Raw genomic sequence first — 12860 nt, forward strand, 5'->3', positions numbered from 1 at the left:
TAGACCCTCAACAGCAGGAGCAGCTGTGGCGACTACTGGCGGCATTTAAGGACAGCTTTGCCTTGAATGAGAGCGACGTGGGTCAGACACACCTGGTGCAGCATGAAATCACTGGGGATGCCAGGCCCATCAGAATGTGGCCGCGTCGCCTGCCCTTATGGAAGAAATTAATGACTATATTCTAAGGTAAACCTTGATTATTATTAGGCCTATATATCTAATGGTAGAAAGCATCTAAAAACGTCTCTGGACTATTATCTAGGACTTGACACAGCACCAGGGAGTCTGTGGTTAGAGTGTGAGTTAGAAGCCAACACGTCACCAGAGGCTATGGGGTCAATGCGTGCTGACGTCAGCCTGGTGTTTTAGATTAGTGTTGCCAGCCACTCGCTTAAAGAAATTTATGACTGATCGGCCATGGGTGGCCGTGGGCGGACACATCAAACAAGAAACAACTTTGTATGTGAGGATGAAAAAGAGGCCGAGATCTGTTGACCGGCAGTGCTTTGCAAACTACTCGGCTTTGTTGTTGTCTTTGTAGCGATAAAGTCTTTTTGTCATACTTGCTCCGGACCCCTCGATTTCTTGTGCTCTCTCAATTAGTTGAAGTAATAGAACGCGGTTATTTTCTACCACACCCTTGGCCCGCCAGGAGGCTGCGGACCAGGCGCTGTGGGAGATGCAGCAGGCGGGCCTCATAGAGCCCTCAGATAGTCCCTGGACAGCAGCTGTGGTGATGGTGCCTAAGAAGGGGGGTAAGTGGAGATTCTGTGTCGACTACAGGTCACTTAACGCAGCAACAAGGAAGGACTCCTACCCCATCCCGCGCATTGATGAGGCCCTAGATGTCGTAGCTGGGTCATCCTGGTTCTCCTAACTCGACCTCCGCTCTGGTTACTTCCAGTGCCCTCCCGCCCCTGATGCTAGGCCCAAGACTGCATTCTGCACTAACAGAGGATTGTGGCAGTTTCGGGTCCTCCCTTTTGGCCTCTGCAATGCGCCTGCGACCTTTGAGAGGCTGATGGACAAAGTGCTCACTGGCATCCCCCGGCAGCAGTGTATCGTCTACCTGGACGATATACTGGCACACAGGGGCTCCTTCAAGACAGCACTTGCCTCACTGCGTCAGGTTCTGGAGAGAGTAGATGCGGCGGGCTTGAAGCTCCATCCTGATAAGCGCCATTTCCTGAGGAGAGAGGTAACTTTCCTTGGTCACAAGGTGGGGGGAGAAGGCATTAGCACAATGGAGGACAAAGTGCAAGCTGTCCAGGACTGGCCCACCCCCACTGACACCAGACAGCTGAAATGCTTCCTCGGACTGGCGTCTTACTACAGGCGCTTTGTGAGGAGCTTCTCCTGTGTGGCCGCTCCCCTGTTCCACCTGCTACAGAAGGACAGGGAGTTTGTGTGGGCAGAGGATTGCCAGTCTGCCTTCGAGATGTGAATGGCAGACCCTCGAAGGCAGACTGGGAGCTCTCACCAAAGCCCCGGTGCTCTCCCCTCCTGAACCTGCCCTGCCCCTCATCCTGGACACGGATGCTAGTAACGTCGGCAATGGCGCCATGCTGACACAGAAGTGGCTGGAAGGGGATCGGGTGGTGGCGTATTACAGCAGGACATTTAACAAGGCTGAACGCCACTGCGCGTCACTCGTCGCAAGCTGCTGGCCATTGTTAGAGCTGTACGCCACTTCAAATACTACCTCTGCGGCCTGCGCTTCACCGTAAGGACTGACCACTCCGCGCTCCAGTGGCTGATGTCTGTCAAGGAGCCAGAAGGGCCGGTAGCACGGTGGATCAAGGAGCTGCACTCCTGCAGCTTCAGTATGGTGCACAGGGATGGGGCACGCCATGCTAATACAGATGCTCTCTCCCGACGCCCCTGCAGTCAGGATGGCTGCCGCTACTGTGAAAGGAGGGAGAACCATGAGAAGGAGCTGCGCTGTCAGGAGGAGGGATGTTCTGCAGTGGAGGTGGTGTTCCCAGTCTGCTGTGAGCTCCGGGAGGTCGACACTGCAGGATGGAGACAGCAGCAGGAGGAGGACGCAGACCTTTGACCAGTGCTCCAGTGGGTGGACCTACAGCAGCGGCCCCCATGGGAAGAAGTGGCCATTCTCTCCCTGGTCACCAAGGGACTGTGGGCTAAGTTTGAGGCCCTGCGGCTGTGGGATGGCGTGTTTCAGCGGGCCTGGAAGGAACGCACCACCGGAGAGGTGAGGTGGCAGGTGGTGGTGCCTCACTCTCTGCGTGGGGAAGTGCTTCAAGCGGTCCATGGTGCTGTGGGCTCAGGGCACTTTGGGGGGACAAAGACCCTGCGTCGCCTCTGCCTTGGCTTCTACTGGGGGCAGCACAAGAGGGACATCGAGGACTTCTGTCGCCGCTGTGATGGCTGCACAGCCCGCAAAGACCCTGCTGAAAGGTCCCATGCCCATTTACAGCAGTGCCCTGTGGGGTTCCCTATGGAGAGGGTTGTGGTGGATGTGGTGGTCCCGCTACCCTGTACAGAGAGGGGGAACAAGTATGCCCTCACGGCCATGGACTGCTTTACCAAGTGGCCGGAGGCGTACGCTCTGTCTGACCAGGGGGCAGAGACCATAGCTGACGCTTTAGTCAGGGGGATGATTAGCCGTTTTGGGGCAGCGGAGTCCATCCACAGCGACCAGGGTAGAAATTTTGAATACCGTGTCTTTGCGGCTTTACGTAGCAAGCTTGACATGCAGAAGACCCGCACTACCCCCCTGCACCCACAGATTGACGGCTTGTTGGAGCGATTTCATCGCTGTATGGAGCAGCAGCAGGCCATTGTCTCGGCTGAGCATCAGCGGGACTGGGACACTCATCTGCCTCTGGTGCTCATGGCCCACAAGTCAGCTGTACAGGAGTCAACGTCCTGCACGCCTGCTCTGCTGATGTTGGGCAGGGAGCTTCGCACCCCAGCTGACCTGGCGTTTGGCCGGCCGCCCGAATCTCCCCCTGTTCCTCCCGGCCCAGAGTATGACAGGAGACACCAGGACCGCCTGGAGACGGCTCACTCCTTCGCCAGGGGACAGCTGCTGAGGGCAGGGGTGAGGCAGAAAAGGAACTTTGATGTGCGTTCTCGTGGCAGGCACTTTGAGGCTGGGGAGCTGGTCTTGACCTACAGCCCGCAAAGAAAGAAGGGAAGATGCCCAAAGCTTGATAGCGAGTAGATCGGGCCATAAAGGGTCCTTGAGATGATGGGGGAGGTGGTGTACAGGGTCCAGCTTCCATCTCGGGGAAGGAGGGTGGCCCTCCACAGAGACAGGTTGGCCCCTTATCGAGGCACCGCCACCCCTCAACCTGCTCCAGCGAGCCCTGTGGCTCCCCGCACCGGTGCGAATGGGCCCCAGACACGCACACCTCAGTGTTCTGGCCCTAGGCCCCCACCTAACTCTATCCCTGTCTTCCCTCCCTGTCAATCACCACAGTCAGCAACTTGGCTCCCAGCCCCGCCCCTCCCTTTTCCCCTGCCCTCCCCCCGGGTCTGAAACTCGTGGGCCCCTCTCGCCCCCGGGCGCTCCTCCCCAGCCCCCCGTAGCCCCAACACGGCCTCTTAGGGAGGGGAGAGCACCGGGTTGCTTCCGGGACTTTGTTTGTTCCCTCGAGGACGAGGAACTTTGAAGGGGGGAGGCAATATAGCGACCCTGGTACGTTTGTGTATTATGTGTTGCATTGTATTTTGTTGTCCGTTATGCCAGTTGTTCTATGTGCATGCATTGGAATGTTCTATTTGTCAATCAGTATAGGGGGCGAATCATCAGGTCAGCTGGGGGAGGGACTTGGGAGAACAGTAGGGTGGGGGCTAGCACGTTGAAGGGACCGGGTTGGGGGTTGCCCGGGTAACCGGTTGTTGTTGGTGTGGATTTTTGCCATTGTTTACGGGTTACAGTGACCAGATTTGTAACATTAAAGTTCCTACAAGTACTTATGACTGGACATTGTTATGTCACCGGCGAGGTCATTACAGTAGTATGCAGCTGCGTGAAGCAATGAATGATCCATGCAATCGTCTCTGGTTTGCGACTTGTTTATTTCCTCACCATGACACCAATTGCATGTGAATACGGAATACATTCAGATAGATCCTCAGTGACATAACAACAACTGTAAATAAGGTACTTCTAGCGGTCAAAAACTGTATGCCCTTCCGGGGTCAAACAACAGAGGTAACCCAAATGACGTACCCTTTATACCTGTGCCCGCAATAAGGCAGCAACACTCAGTGGTCAACACAGACGTTACAATATAAATGGAAAACAGGAAAATCGCTCTTAAATTCTTTTATATTGAGTAAAACGTTCATGTTCCGCCATGCTCATGCATGTCACTAGTAATCCATCCGTCACCAACTGGGCAATTCTGCTATCAAAATCTGGCCCGAGTTGCCGAACGGAAGTAGAATCATAAGAGCGTCATGAGGTACGCCCTTCCCATGAGGACATCATGCCGTTCGCGCCAACTTCCCGACGTCGCGAAAATGTTTTCCCCATAATTTCCAGCGATGTGAATGCACCATAAGGACTAAGGACTCACAGACTTAATTGATTCAGGTGCTAAATAACTGAAAAGTGTGTGAGGCCACATGGGCTCAGATAGGTATATATGGGATTGGGACAGCACTTCACGAGAGCACATGTTACCTTGGCAACGTTTAATGACAAAGATGTTGCTGAAACTTTGGGATTTTTTTTTTTTTTTTTAAATGCAATGAAAACAATCGGCTACAGCAATTTATTGACGTTAGAAAATTTATTTTTTTCTTTTGAATGCTTCAGTACAAAGGATGTATTAAATAATTTAGGTGATATATAGGCCTACACATACTAATCACAAGTCAGAATGGGCTACATTTGGCTGAATTATAAAACGTATAAGTGGTGATATGAAGAGCCGTTTGGGAACTGATAGAGCCGGCCCTTGTTGGTGAGCTGATCAAAATTATCTGTCTTACTAAAAAACGCAGAAAGTCCCCATCTGGTCGCGCTTTGACAGTAGCGTTGTGTTGTTGCTTACCTTCCTAATATCCGGATTTCCCTATGGTCTCCGCGGTAAACGTCACCACACTTTGAACTGTGGCGTGGGTAATTCCCTTAGGTGAAGTCTGCACTGATGCAGACTCACGGAAAGGGTTCGGTAAGTGTAGACTTAAACCCTCACACCCTTTGGAATTCGACATTGGGACAGCCCTAAAGCCTTACTAATTTTGCAAGAACGCGCAGCAAAGTCTGTGAGTCCCTGAGTCCGGACTTTAGGATTGGGCCATTGTATTAAATCTGTCCCACAGAAACTCCACAACCCCTCAAAGAGACTGTCAGAATGGTTATATGATCGATGGTCAGTCCACCACTGATAAACTTTGAGATTACTCTCCAGCAAAGGGAGATAACTAAAGTTTAGTGAGCTAGCTTTATAGCACACATTCCTTGATGCCATTGGACCAAACTCTCATAGGCCCAATCCCAATGTCCGGACTCACAGACTTTGCTGCGCGTTCTCGCGAAATTATTAAGGCTTTAGGGCTGTCCCAATGTCGAGTTCCAAAGGGCGTGAGGGTTTGAGTCCACACTTACCGAGCCCTTTCTGTGAGTCTGCATCAGTGCAGACTTAACCTAAGGGAATTACCCACAGTTCAAAGCGTTGTGAGGTTTACCGCGGAGACCATAGGGAAATCCGGAAATTAGGAAGGTAAACAACAAGACGACGCTACTGTCAATGCGCGACCAGATGGGAATTTCGCCCTTTTTTTAGTGAGCCGGATCATTTGGATCAGCTCACCAACAAGAGCTGGCTCTTTTGGCTCCCAAACGGCTCTTCATATTACTAATTCTACATTTTATAATTCAGCCAAATGTAGCCCGTTCTGACTTATGATTAGTATGTGTAGGCCAATAATCACCTAATTCAATACATCCTTTATATTGAAGTAGTATTCAAAAGTAAAAATTATATTTTCTAATATCAATAAATTGCTGTAGCTGATTGTTTTCATTGCATTTACAAAAAAACTAAAAAAAACTAAAAATGAGAATTCCCAAACCGGCAAGTGTCAGCAGCATCTTTGTCATTAAACGCGTCCAAGGTAACGTGTGCTCTCGTGAAGTGCTGTCCCAATCCCATATATGTCTATCTGAGCCCATGTGGCCTCACGCACTCACTTAGCACCTGAGATCAATTAAGTCCGTGAGTCCTTAGTCCTTAGTCCTCAGGGCTCACTTTGAGATTGGGCCATTCACATGCCTAACTGAACATGCCTAGCAACCAGTTATTTATTATCACAGTGTTGTGAAATGGAACGCTGTTTAAATGTTTCATATGGGAGGTAGACCTGGAGAGGTGCACATAACATACAGGGAAGTGTCGAGCTAGGATTAGAGCGATATCCCTGATATAAGAACACTAAGAAGAGTTCAGATAGTATCTGGGTTTAGTTGGCAGTAGTGTGCAATGCACCCTGGCGACAGCAGGAGGCGAGACAGTATTGCAAGAGGGGATACCGGGGCTGCACCTATGACCGGCGAGCCCACAGCGCAGCACCACCTCTCCGCCCTGCTGCTCTTATCTCTCACTCACGTGCACAGCCGACGTCCACGCGCAGGGGTTCGGCTGCTGTTGCTATGACGCAACGGCGCCTGCGCCGCAGGGAGCAGCGGGGAGTTGAATGAGTCAAGTCCCCGGTCTGGAGGAGTTCGCCACCGTCAGAAGGGCGGCTGAGAGCAGGGAGGCCGACAGAGCAGATCCGCATCGGCGATGGACGTCCACAACACGGGGCCGTGCGCTAGCCGCTGAGCTAGCTGTGTCATGACGCGTGGCCGTGGAGTCTTTTCTCACACATCTGCAGCGAGAGCACCACCACCACCACCTCTATTACCACACTATCCGCTCGGAGCCTAGAGGGGCTGATCCTTGCTGATTTGGTCCTCTGAAGGGCTGAAGACTTTTACTCGGGTCGCCATGGCTGAGAGGACCTCCAGCGGTCCACTGATGGAGCCGCCGCCGGCCGCCGCCGTCGCCCTCCCGGCTGCCGCGGTGACACTCCCGGCCGAGGTCCGGGAGCGGCTGGCCGAGCTGGAGCTGGAGCTCTCTGAAGGTAACCCACCGACCATCCATAGAACAACTGACAGTGTCGCCGACACATGCTGTTTCTGCATGTTATTCGACCTGGTTGATAACTATACTATATCATTGCGAGTTGACAACGTCCCGACTAGCACACGTTAGTGAAGGTTTCTGGGGGTGTTTCTATGCATCCTTTTGGATCTTAGCTGCACAATCACCCAAAGTTCAGACATTGGGTTATACTACTATACAACATTGTTGACGTGAGCAGAAGAGGGTCATTGTGTTCATATGGTCTGTGAGTCTCTCCTGTCTGAATCAGAACAGCTGATGGGACACACCCATACTGCACACCCCAGAACAACAGCCTGCTTTACACACCCTAGAACTACAGCCTGCTTTACATTCCCCAGAACTACAGCCTGCTTTACACACCCAGAACTACATCCTGCTTTACACACCCCAGAACTACAGCCTGTTTACACACTAAGCTTGAACTACAGCCTATTATACAGTGTATAGCAGGCGTTAGTTCTGGGGGGTGTAAAGCAGGCTGTAGTTATGGGGTGTGTATACTTTACACACCCCATAACTACAGCCTGCTTTACACTACCCACAGCTATAGCCTGCTCTACACACCTCAGAACTACAGCCTATTTTACACACCCATGCTGCCCAGAACTACAGCCTGCTTTTGGTTGTCTTGTTCAGTTATACACAAATTAATGTTGCCAACAGATATGCCTACAGTCCAATTCTCCTTTAATGGTTGGTTAGCCAGAATAGTGATCAGATGTGTATTTTGGTGCATATAACGTTTGGTTGCCTTTCTATTTCACAGTGTGGGGTATTTGATTTGTTGATGTGGGACACATTAACTCAAAATACTATCGTGTTTTACTTGTATAACTCTGAACAGTAACGTTATGCTTTCTGTTTAATGCACTTGTTGGCTTCTCTGGCGATGGCTTTGAATAATGGTTTTCATATTAGATCTGATTAGATCTGGTTTAAATGTTGGATCCATCTTCAAAGGTAAAAAATATCAGCCATAGAACTTGCTAGCTCATTGTTTCTGACCATGTTAACACATTGTTATAACAACCCACCGTGGGATTGTGCGTCTGGTGTTCTCCTCGTGATGTCATACACTGTCAGGACTTGATTTGGCTCAAGGTGCAGGCTTTGATAAGCCCTGGTGGCTTTATGGCCACTGGCCCAGGTGGAAGAGCACGTTTTTCAGGAGTGGCTACTAAAAACCAATCTATATCTGTCCCGCTTCCTCTTCCTGCTCTCCTTATTTCACGTCCTGTCATGTCGGAGCTTCCATACAAGCACTCTTCATGTGCCGCTAGCCTTCCTCTCTTCCTGTTACATTGTACTGTCTTCTACTGTAACTTCTACAGCGGTTTGTTGAATTACAGCACTTGTTTTCCATTCCTCAAGCACACACTCGTATGCACGTACACACATCTCTCTCACTCTAGCTGTGTTTGTGTGTGTGTTTGTGTGTGTGTGTGTGTGTGTGTGTGTGTGAGCCACCTTGAAATGTAGGTAAATGCACTGTCAATATTTATTTATATCTTGAATCCCTAATTTTTCCTCCTTGCTCATCGTTGTGGACCTTGGCCCTCAGGATGCCCTCCCAGTATAGCATATTCTATAGTCCTTGTTTTAAAGGAGATGAGGCAGAGAGAGAGCAAGAGACTGAGCCCTTCTCATAGGGATTTAAATCCCCTGTTTACTTTACTGTATATTATTTATTGGACCCATAAAGGGTGTTAGGTACATGTCCTCCACTTTCCACTATATTCAACTTGATGTTGTTTGTATTTCTGTACAGTGGCAGCAGTTATTGGTTAGCTAGTACTGCCGTTGTTGCCTCTAAGACCTGCCCAAAGGAGAAATGTATACAATCTGCTTCTCTTTACACCAATGGCTGCAGCTCAAGATGAAGCATTGTTATGGACTTTGTGTGTTTTGATGGTGTTTTCCTGTCTGGTTTCCCAGTCTCCTCAGCCTCACTCCACTTCACTGCCTACTGTCACACCTTTGATGGATTAACTGATCCTTTCGTCACAGTCACAGAGGTTAAAGGCTTGTCCCTGTGTTGGGTTTGAACTAGCAGTCGTATCATAAACCCTATTTTTTCAGTCTGAAAAAGGGATTTCTGAGCTCATAGCGAACCACCTTTTCAAACAAACACAGTGTGGCTGCATTGGTGTTTGATTCCCAGGCGAGAGGTACTGGTTTAGATACCTGATATCTGCAGCCTATCTGCAGTATGAAATGTATCTATACCACTGTGGACAGAAGTAAAACTAAATGGTAAGTGCTCATTTTTTTCAGAAACTCCCTTGTGTAACAAATGGCATTTTTGTTCTTATTCCTTATTCCTGTATTGGAGCTTTGATTGTTTTCAGACTCACTTGTCAGTCTCTTTTGGCTAAACTGCTTGCTAAATGACCACTTGTAAATGGAATGTAAAAAACCTACACTGGCCAGCAGCATCTCAACCCCATTCTTCCTACACTGACTCCCTAATCTTACTCTCCCTACACTAAGGCCCCGTCCCATTACCCCTCTAGCCCTAGATTTGAGCCCTAGCCCTAGAATTTGTGTGTTCCCGTGAGGTTTTCTTACATTAATATGAGTTCCCCTAGCCTACCTATGCTCCCCCAGTAGTTAGAAATTTTGTTGGGTGTAAAACAAGCACTAGGCATTCTGCTCCGCTTTTGAAAAAACGAAGCTCAGACGCGCCGTTTTGGAATTTTCCCCATATGAGGTCATAAGGGGAGATGCCACCTCCCCTTTCTCTGCCTTGCCAGCCCAGAGAATTTGGCCCACCAATTACTGCTGCACGATTAATCTAATCGCAATATCAGCCTTTTGCGATTTTATAACCGCAAAAGGCTGCGATTTAATTAAATAAAAAAAGTGCAAAAAAAAGTGCAATTTATTATTCATTCTATTTATTTTATTTAGTTGTACTATTTAGAAAACCTAACAAGTTTGCACTGCAGAAATGCCTTTATTTTGAAATATATATCTTTTTATTATTTATTTAATTTTGTAAAATATTGTTATTTTGAAAACACTACTGTACACTTTTTTTTATGCTATTTTAAGTTTGTATGTTTGAGTTGAGAAATAAACATTTTAAAATTATCAGTATTCTGTGTGCATTTTCCTTGATAACCAAGCAAGTAGACTCATGACACCATTTGTTTATTATATCGCCTTCGCAAATCGCAATATCACTATTTCACCAAATCGTGCAGCACAACCGCCAATGAGACAATGAGCTATGACCGTGCGAGCGCCACGTGTGTGTGTGTGTTTGTGTGTGTGTGTTAGGCACAAACCCAATGTCTGGACTCACGGACTCACTGACTTTGCTGCGCGTTCTCACAAAATATTAAGGCTTTACGGCTGTGCCAATGTCGAATTCCAAAGGGCGTGAGGGTTTGAGTCCACACTTACTTACCGAGCCCTTTCCGTGAGTCTGCATCAGTGCAGACTTCACCGAAGGGAATCATCCACAGTTCAAAGCATTGTGATGTTTAACGCGTAGACCATAGGGAAATCCGGAAATTAGGTAGGTAAACAACAAGACGTCGCTACTGTCAATGCGCGACCAGATGGGAATTTCTGCCTTTTTTCAGTGAGGATCACTTGGATCAGCTCACCAACAAGAGCCGTCTCTTTTGGCTCCCAAACAGCTCTTCATATAACTTATTCTACTGAAGTAATTCTGAAATAATGTTACGTTTTTGAATAAAGATGCAGCAATTACAAATGTTTCTTTTTTTTATCTGATCTCTAATCGAAAAAATAATCGACAGATTAATAGATTTATTAAAATAATCGTTAGTTGCAGCCCTAGATATATATATTATATGATATTATTTAGATATAGAGCTCCAGGACTGTGACGCAAGTGTTATACACTTCTTTGTTATTTGGATAACTGTTATGGCGCATAACACGTCAGACTCTCGTCTCCGAGAAATTGGGGGAAAGGAACTTTGGCTTTAACTCCCTGAAGTACATGAACCACGACATGGAGGAGAAAGTGATTGTTGCCCGCGTTTGTCTCCCACTTGAGCCCCGCTGCCTGCTGCCGAGGGACCACCGCCTAAGCGGTGCCCGCTGCAGGAGGCGGTGGTGCCTCGGCAGCGAGGCTCCGGAGACAATCGCGGTCAAAAATCGCGGGCAAACAATCATTAATCATATCCCTTAGCAGCTAGCCAGCTTGGTACCTCACTTGCAGCTAAGGGAGTATCACAAATTACCCAGGATACCTTGCAAACTCAGCAAGTGGCAATTGTTCCATGTTTCTCAAACAGTTATATACTATGTTAAATTATTTAACCGTAGACTGGATTTAACTATATGATTTGAATGTGTAGGTCGTATATTTTAGACACAATGGTCACATTTTCAAATGTGAATGAAAATAGTAGTAGGCTTCTTCCTGTAGTGCACTGATTTGCATTATATTATTTATAGTGGTGTCCCATTTCATAGGAAAAGATCTTCACTCTCACAACCCTCTTTGAGGGGACTTTACTGGGGAGGGAACTCAAAGCAAGTGTTCTCGATAAGGGGAGACTAATGGAACGGGGCCTGACTTTCCCTGCCCTGACTCTCCCTACGCTGATTTCCTACGTTGACCCTCCCTACACTGACTCTCCCTACCCTGACTCTCCCTGCCCTGACTCTCCCTGCCCTGACTCTCCCTGCCATGACTCCCTGCGCTGACTCTCCCTGCGCTGTCTCCCTGCACTGACTTTACCTGCCCTGACTTTCCCTGCCCTGACTCCCTACGCTGACTCTCCCTGCGCTGACTGTCTGCGCTGACTCTCTAAGCAGTCTCCCCAGGGTCTTCTAGTGCGGTATGCTGCCCAGAACCCACAGAGCCTCACAGAGATACTGGAGGCAGCAACAAACGGTCCCTCAGCTGCCCTGGACAGCGTTGAGTGGTCGAGGGGAGGAAGTTTGTTATAGAGAGCAAGATGGAAGGTTACCATCAAGGGAGGGAGAGGTAGAAACTCATACAAGCACTCTCCTCCTCTTACGCCTCCTGTTTGCTCTCAGAACCCCTCTGATGACCAAGTCCTTTTTGACCGGTGGGGTTGTTTGTTTGGACAATGGCAGAGTCTGGTTGGTCACTGCGTTTTTTTAGCCTGCTCCCATTGGGTAAACATTTGCTGGAGAAACATTGCTGGTTTCGTTCAATGATCTGTGTTTAACTATAGGTGTTGTCCCCTGTTCCAGTTTGCTTAGGCATGTTTTTTTGTTTTAGTGACACTAGACAATAGGCCCGAGCTGCTCTGAGGAGGTCAAAGTATACGAGCCTTGACTCTAAGGAGCCACACCATAATTGCAAGGGAACAACTTTTGAGCTGATGTTCCAACCAGAGGCTCTAAGCAGACTAGTTCCTCCGGTTGTTAATGTGACCAAACATTGATAACAACCAATCTTTGATAAAGAAGAATCTAATTGGGTGAAACTGACCTTAAAGTGAAAAGGAAATGAAGACTAGAGATCAATAGCATCCTGCTACATGTTCACCTTGTAAGGTACATTTACTGTTACAGTGTTGGTATTTGCATGCATTAGGGAACGTGAGATACACCTCTTCCCCTGGGCTTAGATCCTGCCAGTATTGGATGCACCTTCTGCAGTCTCTGGTTGCACCTGATCCAGTATACCTCAGGAGAAAGCCTACCGACCACCCTCTCCATTCCCATTCAAAGAGCATTGAGTTTCTTGGGTTTAGG

General features: G+C 48.5%; 1 protein-coding gene across 3 annotated transcripts in view; it reads left to right on the forward strand.

Moving 5' to 3' along the window:
• The first annotated feature begins 6671 nt into the window (after positions 1-6671).
• dip2a (disco-interacting protein 2 homolog A) overlaps positions 6672-12860 on the forward strand; it is a 113612-nt gene continuing 107423 nt past the window's right edge. For all 3 annotated transcript variants that reach the window (XM_079733599.1, XM_079733600.1, XM_079733601.1), the window contains exon 1: positions 6672-7104. In XM_079733599.1, coding sequence (XP_079589725.1) covers positions 6969-7104 — 136 coding nt within the window. In that variant the 5' untranslated portion in view covers positions 6672-6968. The remainder of the gene's footprint in view (positions 7105-12860) is intronic.

Source organism: Pollachius pollachius, assembly GCF_949987615.1.
Source record: "Pollachius pollachius genome assembly, chromosome: 3".
Lineage (NCBI taxonomy): Eukaryota > Metazoa > Chordata > Actinopteri > Gadiformes > Gadidae > Pollachius > Pollachius pollachius.